We start from the raw sequence: 20,665 nt of genomic DNA, 5'->3' as shown, positions 1-20,665 counted from the left end.
AAAATAGTGTACAAACTAACCTTTTAATGTTTATTTTGTTTAATATTAACTTTCTAAAACACTTCTTTATAAAACAATTTTCCCTCTGTAAAAAGAAGCCATCATGGAAAAAAGATGATTTAGTTGGCTATAAAATATGTTTGTAAAATAATGTTGTTGTTTTTTTCACTCTTTCAGTATTACCTTTATATATGTTATTCCAAAACTGTACATGTAATCCTGGTAATTAAGTACATGTAGTTTGCTTTCCACAAAAGTTATATTGATTGTACATTAAATAAAAAGTAATTATTGGCAGAACTAGTTTTTCTGTTTGTTTGTTTTTTTCAATAACCGGTCTGCTTTTTCAAGCTTTCACAAGTTGGTGCAGTTTCAACAAATAATGTGTGATTTGTTTTATTTTGTTTGTTAGCTAATATATGGAACTTGTGTAAAAGTCACATTATTGTATAAGCATATCAATTTAACTAAAACTATACATCGATGAAATTGTTTATAATATCAGTACACAGTATATTTTTAAATAATTGTTTATATTATAATAAGTGCATAATAATTAAGTGAATAATTTCAAAATGATAGAAATTTGGTTGGTTTTCTTTCTCATTATAAAAATACTCTTTGCAATTGATGTAGAATAAACAGAAAATGTATGTTTGCAATTGACAAGAAAAGGAATAGTGTTTTGTCTATGATTTCATACAAAATAAATAAAGGGCCTTTCATGATAAATGTGTTAAGCCTGGGCATTGACTGGTAAGCAGCCAGAATGTTGTACGGAAGTATTGTCATTCAGATTCGCTTGGTTGTGGAAGATGGCTTAAATCAGTTGCCATACAGGGAAAAAGAAGTCACCACCCCAACAGGTATATAATGAAGAGCTCGTCTACTCAACAACAATTGAAGTGGAATTATATTTCTATTATTATGCATTTCTAAATTCTGCCTTGAATATCACAAATATCATGCATGCATTCTTGTGTATGTAATTGTCAAACTGTTAAACATTTGTTATTTAAGTACAATTATTGGGCAACATTGCTAAATCCCCATACTTTTCTACTAATATTCACTTTGCTTGGAATTCATTTTTTAGCTCGGCTGTTATCGGAGAAAACCTGAGTGCGTTTTTTAACATTCAGCATGGTGTCTTCTCTTATTCAAGTAGTTTTCATCTGATCGTTACCAAACTTGGTGAGAAGTTTTATCTAGATGTTCTGAAGGCCAAGTTCGAACATGGGCCATGCTAGATCAAAAACTAGGGTCACTTAGTACGTTTTACACATTGAGCATGGTGTCCGCTCTCTATTTCAAGTAAATTAAATCCGATCTTCACCACACTTGGTCAGAAGTTGTGACTAGATGATGTGTAGGTCAAGTTCAAACATGGGCCATGCCCGGGGTAAAAAACTAGGTCACTGGGTCACTTAGTGTGTTTTAAACCTCACCATGTTGTCTGCTCTCTAATTTTAGTAGTTTTTATCCAATCTTCACCAAAATTGGTCAGAAGTTGTATCTTGATATGTTTAGGGCAAGTTTTAATATGGGTCATGCCGGGTCAAAAACAAGGTCACGGGGTCACTTTGTGCGTTTTAAACATCACAATGTTGTCCGCTCTCTAATTCAAGTAGTTTTCATCCAATCTTCACCAAACTTGGTCAGAAGTTGTATCTAGATGATGTCTCGGTCAAGTTTGAATATGGGTCATGCCGGGTCAAAAACTAGGTCACTGGGTATCTTAGTGCGTTTTAAACCTCACCATGTCCGCTCTCTAATTCAAGTAGTTTTCATCCAATCCTCACCAAACTTGGTCAAAAGTTTTATCTAAATGATCTCTAGGACAAGTTTGAACATGGGCCATTCGGGGCCTAAAACAAGGTCACTTTGTGCGTTTTTTAACATTCAGAATGGTGCCCACTCTCTTATTCAAGCAGTTTACATCCGATCTTCACCAAACTTGGTCAGAAGTTTTATGGAGATGATATTAAGGCCAAGTTAGAACATGGGCCTTTCTGGGTCAAAAACTAGGTCAAGGGGTCACTTAGTGCGTTTTAAAAATTGAGCATGGTGTCCGCTGTTTTTTGTGAATGTGGGGGTATTCGTCACGTCTTCAACAAAGCTCTAGTTTTCTTAAGTTTTAAAGTCATAAGTATAAAATGCTAAATCAGGAACAATGATTAATTGTTAATTATCATTAATGTCTACTTTTGATTTTATTGAATCTTAAACACATGACTACATGTGTACCTTAGATAGTCCTGGTAATGGTTTGTCATTGGTTAATAAGAATTTAAGTGTTCATGTTTGTATACTGTTGTATGTCAATTTCAGGCTGCAAGTACAAAGGTCTGATGTATGAGAAAGGGAATTGCTGTGTTAGCATCATGAGAAGTGGTATGTACAACATGTAGTCATGATTAAGATAGGGGATTTCTGCATGCTTCATTAAGTTACAACCGGCATTCATGCTTCCAGTGTTGCACTTTTTGACAAATCTTAACAATCTCAAATGTAACGTATTGAATTTGATCATTAAGTCCCACATATTTTGGTGTCGAGGTTTAAGCCTAAAAGTTAATTATGTGATATATAAACAGAAAGCAAGAAAGTAAATACAATGAAAAAAAAACAAACTCTAATACCACACAAATGTGACATTTTATGATTTACACAGTTGAGTAGAAAAAACGTGTTAATCAGGGGTAAATTGATGCATAAAAGCTCTCCATTAAGTTTGTAGTAGTAAACAAGGTTGCATAATCCAGTTAAATTTTCTGCAAACCTTTGGGGAAACGGCAAAACAATTATTTTCTGACTGATTGTTAATTTTAAATGGTCACAATTAACTGTGGTTTATTGGTGCAATGCTGGCCTAGGAATCCCAGGGGACAAAAATTCCACTCGTCCGCTCGTATTGACGAGTGAAATCTTGAAAGGACGAGTGAATTTCCCTAAAGCTCTCGTCCTACAGGACGAGTGAAAAAAAACTGATGTTAAAATATGTTTTTTCTGATCAGTAAGACTCTTTTTCATTAAATAAAATCATTTCTTAAAGCATATCTATTCCGAAAGTAGAACGCGAATGAACCGGAAATCGCAATTGTAAATTTCATACAGCAGGTGCGCGTTGTTATGCGAGACTGTGTCCCGGAGTAAATATTGGCTTTTTGGTGTAAACTTTGCGCGTCCATGTTGACAGGGAACCATCTGACTTCATTCACTGTAACTATTGATTTTTTTTAAAGAATTATTTTACTGCGAAGTACCGTTTTAAACCAGTCTGAATTTCATCTGAAAAATGTCTGACATACGAGCGTTCTTTAAAGGGGGCAGGAGCGATGTTCAACCATCCGAAATGGAAAGCACGCAAGCATTAGAAAAAGGAAAAAACAAATTTGTCTTCATTTATTTATTTTGTGTTCCTCATAAATAAAGTAAGTTAACATTTCTTCTATGATCAGCTGGCATGAATAACTAAGTAAGCAGCATTTTGGCAGTGATATAGGAAACATTGTTAGTCATATCAGTCCTTTGCAATCTTTCTTTCACACATATTTGAAGGACAAGTGCATGTGTTTGCAGGACGAGTGAAAATTTTAATGCACTTGTCCTGCAGGACGAGTGCAATTTATAAATATTTTTGTCCCCTGAATCCGTAAGGTCACTGGTTTCAATGTTTTGCTGACACCACTGGATTTTTTCTGAGCAAAAACTTATCCCGTGCTTGCACCTGTCCACCCAGGTGTAGAAATGGTTACGTGTGAAGGGAGATATAGTCAGTATGTGGCTTCAGACCATGCCCAGTGTTATCGAATGACTTATAACAGATTTATACCGGTGTTAAACAATGACTTATAACCCAGTGATCAGGTGAAAATGTGTAAGTTTGCGGTTGGGGTCTGCACAGGCTAATCAGGGACAATACTTTGCACTTTTATTGTTTTTTTCTTTTAAAGGATGTTTCTTACAAACAAAAATCTTGCCAAGGCAGAAAGTGCTCTCCCTGATAAGGTTATGCGGACTGCACAGGTTTATCTGAGACGACACTTTCCGAGCTTGCATTTAGTCAAGTTTTCGCTTAACATGGCTCATATATATCTCGTTGCTAGGTGAGGCTATGGAACAGGCCCTGCGTGACTGCTGCCGCTCAATACGTATCGGGAAGATCCTCATTTACAGTGATGAGGACACACACGATGCCAAGGTCGTCTACTCCAAGCTGCCGCCTGACATTGCCAACAGGAAGGTGCTCCTGCTCTACCCCATTGGAAGTGAGTACATGATATCATTCTTCCCGTTCGCAATTTGCAGTTGATGACTTTCGTAATCTGTTTTTAGTTTTTTGTTTTATTATATATTTCAAACATTTGCATCATACTATTTACAAGTCCAATTTTGGAAAGACCTCTGTTATTCCTCTTACAATTAAAGATATACCATTTAAATTATAATTCACATAGTTGTATAATTGTGCTTTGAATGTGTAATTACAAGTATTAGATCTGGGCATGCAGGGTTTTTTTTTGGCCCGATTTTATAGCCGAAATTCGGCTATGTTCCCAATCCCAAAAAAGTATACTTTTTTCCCAAAATGTGGCAAAAAAAATTCCCAATTTCAAAAAAAAAAAAAATTTTTTTTTTTTTTTTTTTTTTTAGAAAGAAGTCTTATGTGTATTTTATCTCAAGTTTAATTCAATTACATCTAACAAAGTATTATATGATTTTTTTCTTTAAATTTGAATGATTATAAAGTCTTAAATCAAATTTAGTATTTCCCTAATCAGTGGACTTTTCGTGTGGAGAAAAAGGCGATTGAATTTATATTCCTAATTTCATGAAAATGCCGATAAAATTCCCAATTCCAAAGCCATGGGCTATCTTCCCAAAAAGTGGGAAAAAAAACCTGGCATGTCAGTTGAATAGGTAAGCATGGTCTTCTGTGATGGATTATCTTGACAATAACAACATTTTACAATTACTTGGGTATATGGATAGTACCAGAACAACTGTGTTATGTTTTCTTCAATTTTCACCAAGAACTTAAAAGATTCTGTTCCCTGCAAGATTCTGTGGCTTATTGTACGCTGGAACCATCTGATATATGTATCCTTAGCTATATTGAACATAAGTGCATTTTCGTTTAAAATCTTAATATTGAACAATTATTTATTCCATTTTGTTTGACTAGTTTGAATGTCACTGTTTAGAATTAATATGATCAAGGTGCTACCTAATGTACGGGCAAAAGCTTTTTAAGTTTTTTGATAACCATTTATTTTTAATAAATATATGGACATGATTGTGTTCAAAATATTATAATTGTTGCAATAATTAAGTAATGCATCCAAAAAATTAATCTTAAAACAAGTTACATGTTCCTAGCTTAAAGATCTAGCATCTTATAACTTTTAGCTCATCTATTTTTTGAAAAAAAATTATGAGCTATTGTCATCACCTTGGCCTCAGCGTCAGTGTCGGCATCTGCGTCTGGTTAAGTTTTGCATTTAGGTACACTTTTCTCATAAAGTATCAATGCTATTGCATTCAAACTTGGTACACTTACTCACTATCATGAGGGGACTGGGCAGGCAAAGTTAGATAATTCTGGCTTGCATTTTGACAGAATTATGTGCCCTTTTTATACTTAGAAGATTGAAAATTTCGTTTAGTTTTGTGTTGAGGTCCACTTCTTTCCTTAAGTATCAAAGCCATTGCTGTCATACTTGCAACACTTACTAACAATCGTAAGGGGACTGTGCAGGCAAAGTTATGTAACTCTGACTGGCATTTTGACGGAATTATGTGCCCTTTTTATACTTAGAAAATTGAAAATTTTGTTAAGTTTTGTGTTTTGGTCCACTTTTTTCCTAAAGTATCAAAGCCATTGCTTTCATACTTGCAACACTTACTAACTATCGTAAGGGGACTGTGCAGGCAAAGTTATGTAACTCTGACTGGTATTTTGACAGAATTATGGGCCCTTTATACTTAGAAAATTGAAAATTTGCTTAAGTTTTGTGTTTTGGTCCACTTTACCCCTAAAGTATCATAGATATTGCTTTCATACTTGGAACACTCGCAAACTATCATAAGGGGACAGTAAAGGACAAGTTGCATAACTCTGGTTGTCATTTTTACCGAATTATGGCCCTTTTTTGACTTAGTAACTTTGAATATACGGTTACATTTTGTGTTTAGATTCACTTTACTTGTAAAGTATCAAGGCCATTGCTTTTAAACTTTAAATACTTTCATGCTATCATGAGGGTACTGTACCTGGCAAGTTGAATTTTACCTTGACCTTTGAATGACCGTGACTCTCAAATCATCTAATAAATGACCACCACACTATACACCTTTCCCCTCCCCCCACCCCAACCCCAATAAAATAATTATTATGCCCCCGGTAGGGTGGCATATAGCAGTTGACATGTCCGTCAGTATGTCAGTCAGTCTGTCTCTCAGTCCGAAAAAAACTTTAATATTGGTCATAACTTTTTCACTTTTTAAGATAGCAACTTGAAATTTGGCATGCATGTGTATCTCATGGAGCTGCACATTTTGAGTGGTGAAAGGTCAAGGTCATCTGTCAAGGTCATCCTTCAAGGTCAAATGTCAAATTTATGATGTCTGTCCGTGCGAAAACTTTAACATTGGCCATAACTTTTTCAATATTGAAGATAGCAACTTGATATTTGGCATGCATGTGTATCTCATGGAGCTGAACATTTTGAGTGGTGAAAGGTCAAGGTCATCCTTCAAGGTCAAATTTCAAATATATGGCGTCTGTCCGTCCGAAAAATTTAACATAGGCCATAACTTTTTTATATTTAAGATAGCAACTTGATATTTGGCATGCATGTGTATCTCATGAAGCTGCACATTTTGAGTGGTGGAAGTTCAAGGTCAAGGTCATCCTTCAAGGTCATCCTTCAAGGTCAAAAAATAAAATAAATTCAAAGTGGCGTTCTCATGAAGCTGCACATTTTGAGTGGTGGAAGTTCAAGGTCATCCTCCAAGGTCAAGGTCATCCTTGAAGGTCAAAGACCAAAAAACAAATAAAAATTTTCAAAGTGGCATTATCACAAAGCTGCACATTTTGAGTGGTGGAAGTTCAAGGTCAAGGTCATTGTTCAAGGTCAAGGTCATCCTTCAAGGTCAAAGGTCAAAAAAATAATTCAAAGCGGCGTTATCATAAAGCTGCACATTTTGAGTGGTGTAGGTTCAAGGTCAAGGTCATCCTTCAAGGTCAAGGTCATCCTTCAAGGTAAAAGGTCAAACAAAATATTAAAAAAATCAAAGCGGCATTATCATGAAGCTGCACATTTTTAGTGGTGGAAGTTCAAGGTCAAGGTCATCCTTCAAGGTAAAAAAAAAATATAAAAAATTCAAAGCAACGTTCTCATGAAGCTGCACATTTTGAGTGGTGGAAGTTCAAGGTCAAGGTCATCCTTTAAGGTCAAAGGTAAAAAAAACAACATTCAAAGCGACGTTCTCATGAATCTGCACATTTTGAGTGTTGAAAGTTCAAGGTCAAGGTCATTCTTCAAAGTCAAGGTCATCCTTCAAGGTCAAAGGTAAAAAAAAATAATTCAAAGTGGCGTTATGATGAAGCTGCACATTTTGAGTGGTGGAAGTTCAAGGTCATCCTTCAAGGTCAAGGTCATCCTTCAAGGTCAAAGGTCAAAAAAATAAATAATTCAAAGCGGCCTTCTCATAAAGCTGCACATTTTGAGTCGTGGAAGTTCAAGGTCAAGGTCATCCTTCAAGGTCAAAGGTAAAAAAATAAATAATAATAATAATTTCAAAGCGGCGCAATAGGGGGCATTGTGTTTCTGACAAACACATCTCTTGTTTTTTTCAAACATGGTTTAAAAACACAAATATTAATTTTTATTATTTTATCTTTGAAATACCGTCCAACCCAAGTCTCCCCCCCTCCCCCCCCAAAAAAAAAAAAATTTTTTTTTTCTTTTTTTTTTGCATTTTTGGAAGATAATGTAATAAATGACCACACCCCCACACCAAACACCCCCCTACACTCCACCCCTCCATCCTTTGTGAATGAAATTGAGATAGATCCCTACACCTTTAAAAAGAAAAATGGATGAGCAAGGCGGCACTCTTGTTTTGTTTTCTAGCCACAGGAATTTAAAGCTGGTTCGGTGGCTGTGGTATAGTGGATGGGGTGTCTGCTAACTGGCTTAGTCACTGGGAGGTCTCTGTATTGATCCCTTAAGTGGGAGCTTTCTTTAGATAACCCTAAAGACATACTATGGCGTACCATTTGGGTTGAAAGTCAAGAAGACCTACAAGGTAAAAAGACAAATGTACGTCGAAGTACAATAATTGTACGTCGACATATAAAATACACTTCGAAGTATATATTTGTACGTCAAAGTACTATTTGTACTTTGACATGTATGTTTGTACTTTGATGTACACATTTTCTGAACAGCCAATCAAAACACTTGTCTCTTGAGCCACTTTTCCTTCAGATTTATTCAGAATAAATGTTTAAAATCTCTTTTTTAATTGAGGACAAAATGAATAAAAATATCAGAATGGCAAAAAAACAACAACACAGAAGTTTCAAGTATTTAATGCATTGAAATAGATTATATACAAATTTGAAGACGATTCAATTGTTACCTTTTTAAAATTAAAATTATTCAGCATATTGTGAGTATTTATTGATCATGCAGGGCGGAGTATCACGACCTTCCAGTGCATTACTGTGTAGGAAATTCCTAACGGTAACCAAACAGTTACCAAACATTAACAGGATAAATAACTTATAATAACCTCCCCGTTGGTCGTATTTTGTGATAACCATAACTTGCATAAGTCAGAGGTTAGTTCCGCCACGCCAGGTCAATAAATACACACAATATCTATGAGTTAGCGGTCGATAGTCGCATAATTTTGTAAAAATTATGATAATAATAATGTTTAATAAATACACACAATATCTATGTGTAAGCGGTCGATAGTCGCATAATTTGGTATAAATAATAATAATGTTCAATGTCAAATATCTCTTAAAGCAACAGATATAAGGTGTCTTCTGATTGGCTAACACTCAAGGGTCGGTGATAATTGTACGTCGAAGTACATTTCTCGTTCTACCTAGTAGGTCTTGTAGACTTTCGACGTCATGGTACATCATATAGACACTAAGTACTGGTCCTACCCAGGAAACAGTTTGTTTCATCAAATGTCTCAATTCAACTTGACAGTTTGCTAAAGCAGTTGCATTTAGCATACAGTACACTGATTTAACATAATCAAAATCATGTGATGTGTCAAATCAATTTTGATTGACAAATTTGACAGGATATTTTTTAATCCAATAAGTTTTAGACTGTCAAATAACACACACTACGTATTGAAAGCCATACCTGGAGCTTTCTTCTGTATATCACTGACTTCATCAGAAGAATGATTTCTACTGTTGGGTAACGTTAACACCACTAATTGTCTTCTTATGTATTATCAATGTATAATTATGTGTAACAGCATAACAACATACTTGTTTCGCAATTAAAATATTTAATAAATACAGGTATCTTGCAGGTTTGTAATTATCTTTCCCAAACTATTGCTGAATAGTTTAAATTTTGTCGCCACTAAAAAACTAGCCATTTTGTAGCAATTCTTAAATCACAGTCTAAACTGCATACATTTAGCTCTATATTTACAATTTGAATGCAAATATCAGAATGCATCATGTTATATCATCCATATTTTTTTATTTAAACATTCAAATAACACATAACACAGTACATATATAAAAAGGTATGTGGTATTGTCTGGAGATACAAAACACTTCACATCATTTATTTGCACATAAATAGTTACAAAATAAGTAATACTAAAACACTGTCATCAACCTACAGTACAAGAATATTTACATATATGAAATTACAAAGTGGTGTATGTTTATTACCTTTTACAAAATTAACAATGCTGGTTTTGTACTAGCCATAAAACATTTATCATGGATTAACAAGTAACAACCAATTTATTAATTACTGTGAAACCATTTATTTTCGTGGGCACAAAATTTCGCCCTTTTCATAAAAATGACTATTTCGTCCGCTCTTAAATTCGTCTATTTCTGGCTTTGAAAAAAAAAACGTATTAAATCTATAAAAAATGTTTTTGTTATAAAAAAAACAAAGGTACGGGTTTTTATGTATATGTACAAAAATAGTAGATGCAGTTAAAACCAAACACAAATCAAAATGTTCTTTATTAATTTGTAACAAAGCGCAGAATATATTTCAGGCAGGTGTTGATCACACATCGTCATATTTTAATTGGGTTTAATAGTATTGTCTTTAATCCGGATTCGCCTCCTGTAGGCTGTATAATCTGTTACACCCCTGAAAAACACAATACACACAATGGGTAATAAAGTTGTTAACAATTGGCGCTAATCAACACTAATATACCTAAACGAAGTCGACGCATTTGATACAGCCTTATTGCATTCGCGTTGTACAGGAAATGTCAGTTGTCAGTACACTGTATAATGAACACCCCTTTGTGTCAAAACCGGATTTAACTTGAGTGTGAATAGTCGACTTTTTCATGTTCTTTGTATCACTACCATCTGTGTATCTGTATTATAAGTATACCAGTCAACAAACAAGGTGCGCGCTTCCGCATATGGGTATTCGGACGTTCAAAAAATTGACCTACGGTTTAGCGTTCGTGCCGTCGAACGCATTAAGCAATATAACTCGTTTTTTTCCCTATTTCTTTACTTGCAAAAAATACTAGTGGCTTATAACTTACCTTGCAATCTTTTTTTCTCGCATTTTGCGAGTGTGTGAGTGTTAATTTCGAGTCCTGTGTATATGCGTGGATTACGCTGGATTTAAATGCCTCATGCCTACGGTAATTCAGTCTTATTTGTTTCAAATATGGGACATGATTGTTCGTTAGGATCTTGAATTCGTCCATCTGTCGAAGGACGAAAAAGGCGAAAATTAATGTCGGACGAATAATAATGGTTTCACAGTACACAATAGAAAGGAAATCATATTAATTGCATTATGCATTTACTAAACAAGCTATTTGCTACTGCTTAGAATTACACTATCTTACTAAAAATGATCACAACAGGTACTTAGTGTTTTACATACTTGTATTAAGTTTTGTATTACTAGTTTGACATTTATTGGCAGACACTTGTCGATATACAGACTAAAATTGCATGGGAACTTTCATATTTTTTCAGCATATTTGCCTTCATAGTGTTAATTTAACAACCCTTTGACATTGTTTGCACATCTGATCGTATTATACCATAGCTGATTTTTAACCAGGTTTTCCGAAGGAAAAAACTGCTTATTAGATTGGCGAATGCGGGCGGGCTGGCTGGCTGGCGGGCTGGCAGGCGGGCGGAACAAGCTTGTCCGGGCTATAACTTTGTCGTTCATTGTGAGATTTTAAAATCATTTGGCAAATTTGTTAACCATCATTAGACGGTGTGTCGCGCGAAAAAATTACGTCAATATCTCCAAGGTAAAGGTCACACTTTGAGTTCAAAGGTAAAAAATAGCCATAAATGAGCTTGTCTGGGCTATAACTATGTCATTCATTATGACATTTTAAAATCATTTGGCACATTTGTTCACCATCATGGGACGGTGTGTCGCAAGAAAGAATCACGTCAATATCTCCAATGTCAAGGTCGCCACGACTAAAAATAGATTTATTTTAAAACAAACTTACAAAGGGGGTTAATTTTGTTTGTTCATTTCAAAAGTTCAGTTTGAGTTGTCTCCCTTTATCAGATTTTTTTTCACAATGAAAACATGGTTTTGTGACAATTTTGTCCCTTGTTGTTTATAGATAGACAGATAAAGACTTTTCAAAGTTCTATAAAAGTTCACACATGTTCCATCCAAGTAAACCAACAGAACCAATAAACATCACCACAGATAATAACTGTGTGTATAGCTTGGAAATTTTGATAGTTCAGGAATCCCTCCTTTGTCGATTTCTGTAAACCAAAACTGTCAGTTTTGCTGGGTAGAATGGCTTGTGTGATGCCCAGCTCTTGCCTTGGCAGAACAGCTTCTAACAACGGAAAACCAACAAATATCTTAAAATTTGATCAATAATGCAGACAATTTATAAATGTCTTGTTTTTTTGTTGATTTAGAATCTGGACGATATTTACGTAAGATTGTGGTACGAAAATCCAACGGTATCTGATTTTGTGGCCTAAACTTATTATAGTGATATGTGACCTTTCGGGATATCGGTAAAGTGCGAGCAGACGAGGTGTAAATACGTTACAAATTAAAGCTAAAGACTAAAAAGTTAGATTGGAATATCTTTAAATTTTGTGAGTAAATGTGTTTCTGATGGATAACAACGACAACTTACCAGAATATTGCTCATGATCACACGTAAAACTTCTTTCTGAGAGCGAATGGAAAATGCCTCACGAATTCTGACAAATAAACAGTAGGGTGTCGGTATTGAAATACCGTGAGAATACTGGAAGAATAGAGATGCCAATTATAATGTTTAAAACAAATAATTTTTATCCCCCGCTATAGGCGGAGGGATATTGTTTTGGCGTTGTCCGTCCGTCTTTCCGTCCCTCGGGCCGGCACTTTTGTGTCCGGAGCCATATCTTGGAAGTGCTTATGCGGATTTCAATGAAACTTGGTATGTGTATATATATATATATATGGATAAAAGGATGATGCACGCCTAATGGCATTGTACACCATCTGTTAATAACAGAGTTATGGCCCTTTGTATCTTGGAAAAATGCTTTTTTGTGTCCGGAGCCATATCCTAGAAGTGCTTTGGCGGATTTCATTGAATCTTGGTATGCGTATATATATATGGATAAGAGGATGATGCACCCCAAATGGCGTTGTACACCATTGGATAATTTAGGAGATATGGCCCTTTGTATCTTGAAAAAATGCTTTTTTGAGTGTCAAATATAACACTTTTGTGTCCAGAAGCATATTGGCGGGGGATATCAATTTAACAAATTTGCTTGTTTAATAAGCGTTTGTGATTTGTCAGGATAATAATATCAATAAGATATCGAAAAGATCAAAGCAAATAAATTGACAGAAATCTGAGATTCGGCAATATATTTAAGACGGGTTATGTTCACGTAAATTGTGTTTGGTAAAGACTGTTACTATATGTAGTGAACCAGTCTTCTGCTTATTATACCCACTGAAGATGAGTATTCAGGGGAGATAAATGAGTAAGGACTTAATTCTGGAACGGTTGCGAAGAAAAACAAATAATGCGAGAATATTTAGTGCAATTAGCTACACAATTATGATGTCATTGATATAATTTTTCCTGAGGTATTTATTTACATGTGATTTAGCATATGTCAAAGTGTTTTTGATTTGTTCAAGGTCATAAATAGCATCGCGAAAATATGTGTCGCGTGGCAAATTTTTTTAGACCCATCCCTATGTGGTATTCTTATGTAATTTTATGTCTAAATTTCCATATGTATGAACGGTCAACGCCGGCTTCGCGGGCTTTTGCCCGTTATATTTTATTTATGTGCTCTCCTTCTTTTGGGCTGGTTACTACTTTCTTTTTGTAAGTTGATAATAAAGGCTATTGAGTTTTATCATCAAAGTTTGACATTGAAATTTATTGGTACATTTCATGTTAATTAATCTTTGTTACAATTGGTGATTTAAATTTTGTCCAACATATTAATTCCAAAGATTCTTTGGAAATAAAGATTCTTTTTGTATCATAATATCCTACAAAACGAATACCACTTTCATATAGACTTCATGTACCGGTAAATGACTTTGTTAATTTTTAATTTTTAAAATTATGATTATAAGAATAGAGGCATCAAGCCAAAATTTACTTTTCAGTAAACATATTTGTTGGGCATACACTCTACCAGTGTTATATTGTTTTAAAGTCTATTTGTGATTTAAAAAGATCAATTTGCTTTGCCTGGCACATGTTAATTTCATGAATTTTTATGAATCTATCAATTTAAATCCAAATGCATATGTCTTAACAATTACAGTAGCTTTTGCTTGGGCCTGCCAAAATGAAGTCATAAAATTGTTGATAAATATTTCTCATGGTGTCTATTCTTGGTGTAGGTAGTACTACAGATTAATGAATGATAAGTAAAGGTAGAAGATTTAATTTGATGTGAACTTTCTATGATCCAAATCACTTATGACTTTAAATACTTTCGATTTGTTTTCTATTATTAAATAAGTATATTTTCTAATTAAATATGAATCATTATCAAAAAATAAATAAATAAATGTTTCCATTCAAAAACATAAGTTTGGTTGGAGGTGTAGTGCTGACATTTGGAGTGGAGGAAGCTAACATGCACAATTATTTTGTTATTTCACAATAATTAAAATAGATTGCTATAAGTATGGTTTCATGGCAAGGCTGTGTTTTTTGTTGTTTCGAAAGTTCAAAGTTTATTTGACATGAAAGATTTGAAAGGAAAGCATGTCCTTTTTCTAGGCACAGGTAACACAGTGATCAAAGCTATGCATGTCCTCAAAGAGAACAAAGTACCTGAGAAGAATGTAGTACTACTCAACCTGTTTATCACCCCTCAAGGTATGTATGTGACCTGTGTTAACTCTTTCAGTGCTGGAACCGAATTTTGAAGACCTTTGCAAACAGTTTGGATCCAGATGAGACGCCACAGAACGTGGCGTCTCATCAGGATCCAAACTGTTTGCTATTCTTACAGTATTCTTTGAAAAAAAATGGAAGAAAAGGCTAATTTTAGGAATTCAGCAGACAACATTTTAGAAGACAACAAATTTCCCAGCATGCAAATGGTTAAACTAATTTACCACACTCTGGGAAAACGGTGCTTAATGCATGTGAACAGTTTTGTCCCAGATTAACCAATGCTGTCCACCTGGACTAATCAGGGATGACACTGTCCGCCTAAACTGGATTTTCACTTAAAAAAGACTTTCTTTTAAATGGAAAAATATCATAAAAGCAGAAAGTGTGATCCCTGATCAGCTTAAGGGGACTGCACAGGCTAATCTGAGATGAGGTGCGAATATATTTGAAGTTTATATCTAAGATAAGTTGATGTACATTTGTATTTAGGGCTATTTTATAACATGGTATTAAGGTGAACATTCATTAAAACACACATTTTATATACTCTATAATTTTAGTTGCTTTGGTGTTAGAGCGTTCAGAGAGGTTTTAATGATCATTTGATACAAAGTAATGGTTTTGTGCAAAAAACTGGATACTGTTTCAATTAGCACTTGTATAACATTCTAAGGGACTACAAATGCGTCAAAATATGTATCTAAGTGAGAAAAGGTTAATAATTATACCCATTGTTAAAATGTAGAGTAAAAGGTAATCGTGTTTTCAGCTGCCAAGACGTTAATAGAGACATTCCCAGAGCTGACAATCCTAACATCAGAAGTCCATCCAATTGCACCACACCATTTTGGTCAGAAGTACTTTGGAACTTCCTAGACCTGCAGCAGCAATGTGGGTCTCCTATCCAGAAATATCTTACCTGTAGCCTTAAAATTGCCATTTTTTAAGGGCAATGAATTCCATGTTTTAATTAAATTACATATTCATTCTATTCCAGAAACATGTTAAACATAGTACCGGTATTGAAATAATAATTTAAGTTTTTCATTGGTCTGAGACATACAACTGTAGTCTTCCATGTTTAAATGAAATTATGGCTTGCATTTGTTAAATGTTAATGTATGATTTAATTTTTGTAAAATTTTGTCTGGAGCAAAAACTAAACAAAAGACGAAGTGGGATGTGGAGTTAACAAGACCCATTATTCTTGCTTCCATATTTTTGGAATTATTCCCATTTATTTTGAATTAAAATCCTATGTGGAACATATTTTGAAAACTGTAATGGGTATGATCTTGAATCTAAATAGGTAGGAAGATCTCCTGGATTGATATGCACAAGAACCTTAACTCTTGCTTCAATATTTTTAGAGTTATGACCTTTTCTTATTTTTTTACATTTAAATTGTGAATGGGGCATATCTTGCTAACGATACAATATATCAAGTTAAGAGTTCATAGCTAGATACTGATAGATCTCAATATGGGAACTGCATGAGTGCCTTATCTCATGCTTTCATAAATTCCCTGTACTTGCCTCAATATATGAAATATTGTCTAGGGCATATTTTTATAATATAAGGAAGTATTGAGTCAAAATTTCATAGGTTTGAAGCTTTCATTGTTGGGAAACCTTAATTGCATATGCCATCTGACAAGACAACTTACATGGAATAATGTTTCGATACGTATCATCTTCACTTAATGCTTAGATTCATTGTGGTGAACACACAACTTATGAAATGACAACTCTGTTTACATATTTGAGACTTCTTTTAGATGGCCTTTTACATACTTACTTCTTATGACATTCAATTGTCCTCTAAAACCACAGACACATAAGTAATGAGCAAATGAATTAAATGAATGGCCACCTTAACCCTTTCAGTGCGGGAACCGAATTTTGAAGGCCTTTGCAAACAGTTTGGATCCAGATGAGACGCCACAGAACGTGGCGTCTCATCAGGATCCAAACTGTTTGCTTTTCTGATAGTATTGTTTGAAAAAAATCGAAGAAAATGCTAATTTTAGAAATTCAGCAGACGACATTTTAGCAGAAGACAAATTTCCCAGCAAGCAAAGGGTTAAATACTGTTGCTCATCATACAGCAATAACATTTAGCCTGCTGGTTCTTACAATGTCAGTATTCTGTAATTTTCACATTTTCTTAATTATTGATACAGAGGGTTTTTCAGGCATGAAAGTGCCAGTTCTGGTTTAAGTAAAACTTAAGATGCTTCTGGAATATCGTCAATGTATCCAGGGGACAAAAATATTTATAAATTGCACTCGTCCTGCAGGACAAGTGCATTAAAATTTTCACTCGTCCTGCAAACACATGCACTTGTCCTTCAAATATGTGTGAAAGAAAGATTGCAAAGGACTGATATGACTAACAATGTTTCCTATATCACTGCCAAAATGCTGCTTACTTAGTTATTCATGCCAGCTGATCATAGAAGAAATGTTAACTTACTTTATTTATGAGGAACACAAAATAAATAAATGAAGACAAATTTGTTTTTTCCTTTTTCTAATGCTTGCGTGCTTTCCATTTCGGATGGTTGAACATCGCTCCTGCCCCCTTTAAAGAACGCTCGTATGTCAGACATTTTTCAGATGAAATTCAGACTGGTTTAAAACGGTACTTCGCAGTAAAATAATTCTTTAAAAAAAATCAATAGTTACAGTGAATGAAGTCAGATGGTTCCCTGTCAACATGGACGCGCAAAGTTTACACCAAAAAGCCAATATTTACTCCGGGACACAGTCTCGCATAACAACGCGCACCTGCTGTATGAAATTTACAATTGCGATTTCCGGTTCATTCGCGTTCTACTTTCGGAATAGATATGCTTTAAGAAATGATTTTATTTAATGAAAAAGAGTCTTACTGATCAGAAAAAACATATTTTAACATCAGTTTTTTTTCACTCGTCCTGTAGGACGAGAGCTTTAGGGAAATTCACTCGTCCTTTCAAGATTTCACTCGTCAATACGAGCGGACGAGTGGAATTTTTGTCCCCTGGTATCTTGTATATAGTTCCGGTAGGACCATTCCAATTAATTGGATTTAAATGATGCTTGCAGTTGTAAAGCTGATGTCATGAGTGAATTGCAGGGGAAAGATTGTGGAAGTTATGTCTGCTTGAATGTTGGTGTGTTTTAATATGTCTGTACAAGGTAATTTGTCTCATAATATTGAACTGTTGCATATAAAAAAAGAGTTAATATTTGTTGAAGAAACCTTTTCCAGAAATACATTACCTGTTTAAGTATTCCCTTGGAAATAATCTCAAAAACATCAGTTGTGCTTAAATTTCTGTAATATAATCAAACTAATGATCATATGAGGTGGTTGTGAAATTATTATGACCATACTTGTTTTCTTTTTGTGATTTAACTTTCAATTTGTGATGGAAACAAAGTGTCTGTGTTTACTCTAATGTGTTGTCAAAGAGCTTTGTATTTTATGGGGCACTTAAATATGTTTTTTGTTCTTTAAAATGTGAAATAACTGTGTATTATGATGGTTTTATGTCTCTAGTTCTTGCTGCTTGTGGGATGTAATATGATTACAATAGGATTTTCTCCTTTTTCTGCATTGCTTTTTATTGTTATTAAAAAACTTTAACTTTATGAAGTATTAAGTAATTACATATTAATATTGTACATATTTTAATGTATTGTGAACTACCATATAAGTCAGTTTTATATTACTATATTGTATTTCATTTACATGTACGATGCACTCTAGGCTTACATTCCAATACATATTAAGTATTTTATGACATTTTTTACAATTCGCTCAGGGCTATAAATTGGAATCATATTAAGTATTTTATCACCTTTTTTATATAATTCTCTCAAGAGGCTGTAATTCTGAAACATATTAATCATCGTTTAAAATTATAAAGACACTTAATATGAGTCTACTGTTTTTTTAACATTAAATTTTGATGATGTGTATTTCCACAATGTCATAGAACATTAAATATGTCATTGGGCCGTAAAATTTGCAGAACATTGGTTAATGATTGTTGTGAAAGAATATTTGGAAATGTGACGCGTAGCACATTCAATTTATTGTAAAAACACATTCTATGACGTAAATGATGGACACAAATTACATTGTATCTATTGATACATTTTTTGCTGTAATGTTTTTGGGGCATTCAAGGTGCTTAAATGAACTGCTGTTTTTAGAGTTCTGGTTTTTCATACTGTGCATGTGTAAGTAAAGATTTATTTTAGGGTAACAAGGTGTTTAATGTTTAAAAAAAGAATGTTGGTTGATCTGATATAAACTGTGCAGGTATCATTTTAAATAGTGTTGGTTTAAAATATTTTATGTTTAAAATAATTTATGTATTTTTTTGCTATACACAAAGAATGTGTTCAAAGATTGTTTGTGTGCTTTTAATGTCCAGATTTTATGGTCATTTATTCTTCAAAATTGATCTTTTTACATGAGGGTTCACTTACAATTTGTCTTAGGATTTTATTCATACTATCTACGAAAATAGATTTTTGTATGAAAAGCAATAAAAATATATAATGTTGTTTCTTTGTTTGTTTTTATTTTTAAGCTGATAATAAGTACGATCATGAAAGTATTTGTTACTTCACCATTTGTAGATGATTATGATGGAATTATAGATGTATTATGCAAGACCTTGTGGATAAATCTGGTTATAAAACATATGAGCCGTGCTCTGGAAAAAAGCGCTTATTGCATGTGGATTAAGTATCGTCCCTAATTAGCTTGTGCAGATTGCACCGGCTTATCAGGGACGACACTTTATGCCGAAAGCAGATGGATATAGAATTGGCTTTGTCCGTCCGTCTGTCTGTCACAAAATGTAACAGGGCTCTATCTCAGAAACAATATAAGATATGAACATGAAACTTAATAGGTAGATAGATATCAATGAGGAGAAGTGTCATGCACAAGAACCATAACACTGCACTTTGTTTAATAAGAATTATTGTCCTCTGTTTGTTTTTGTAGGAAGAAACTTTTCAGGGCTATATCTTGTATACCATGCAAGTGTTCAAAATGAAACTTCATGGGTGTATTGATAATAATGAGAAGTGCCATGCTTAATAACCATACCACTTCACTTTCTTAAATAAGAGTTATTTTCCTTTGTTGTTTCTGTATGATGTAACTTTTCAAGGCTCATAAGTGTGTAGATATAAATGAGGCAATCATAAAAACAATTACCCTACACTTAATTATTACAGCAATTATAAGTGTGTAGATATAAATGAGGCAATCATAAAAACTAGGGATGGCATCGAATACCTATATCGGTATTCGAATATTTGCAAATCCATTCAATCGAATATTCGCATAAAAAGGCTGGATTGGTTTAACTTTTATTACTCAGTTTCGTAACCATTAGGGATATTTAACATACATTGCCACAGAGATACATTTGAATATACAATTGTTGTGTTGAGAAATAGAAATAAACTGTATCTGAGTTGTAAAACCAAACTTTGAAAAAGCCTATTTAGGCGATATTTATTTTAGAAAAGTGTGAAACTTGTTCTGTTTTAACTTCCATTGATGCGTAAGTTATATCAGTTTGCTGAATACGAGGCTGTTTATTAACTTTGCTATCGAATCATTGTATTGCTGTCGGCTAATACTATGACCGATACTGTCATCTGGCACAAATAGACAGAAAAACATCATGTCATAGAATTGTATTTTTATTTGAAATTTTAAAGTACCGATTGCATGTACGCTTATATATAAAAAACATATCAATAAGGCATGCAAAGTACACCAAATATTCAAGAAAAAATATAAGAAAAAACATCATGTCATAGAATTTTATTTTTATTTGAAAATTTTAAAATAACAATATCCTGCATGTTTATTCAGTTTAAATCATTTGTTAAATTTGAGTCATTCACATAGTTTTGTTTCTGTTCAAACTGTGATCACAGAAACTAAATTATTATTCGCCAGTCAATTGAAGCCCTTAATTGGTACCTAATTGACAAACAA

General features: G+C 33.8%; 1 protein-coding gene across 1 annotated transcript in view; it reads left to right on the top strand.

Moving 5' to 3' along the window:
- Positions 1 to 19,206, top strand: part of LOC127851528 (uracil phosphoribosyltransferase homolog) — a 29,574-nt gene extending 10,368 nt beyond the window's left edge. The window contains exons 3-7 of the mRNA XM_052385353.1: positions 797 to 866; positions 2,332 to 2,394; positions 4,110 to 4,271; positions 14,524 to 14,622; positions 15,413 to 19,206. Of these exons, the coding sequence (XP_052241313.1) occupies positions 797 to 866; positions 2,332 to 2,394; positions 4,110 to 4,271; positions 14,524 to 14,622; positions 15,413 to 15,519 (501 nt within the window). The 3' untranslated portion in view covers positions 15,520 to 19,206. The remainder of the gene's footprint in view (positions 1 to 796; positions 867 to 2,331; positions 2,395 to 4,109; positions 4,272 to 14,523; positions 14,623 to 15,412) is intronic.
- The last annotated feature ends 1,459 nt before the right edge of the window (positions 19,207 to 20,665 follow it).

This window comes from Dreissena polymorpha, chromosome 11 (genome assembly GCF_020536995.1).
Source record: "Dreissena polymorpha isolate Duluth1 chromosome 11, UMN_Dpol_1.0, whole genome shotgun sequence".
Taxonomy (NCBI): Eukaryota; Metazoa; Mollusca; class Bivalvia; order Myida; family Dreissenidae; genus Dreissena; species Dreissena polymorpha.
The sequence above is the reverse complement of the archived record's forward strand: the minus strand, read 5'-3'. Positions and strand labels throughout refer to the sequence as shown.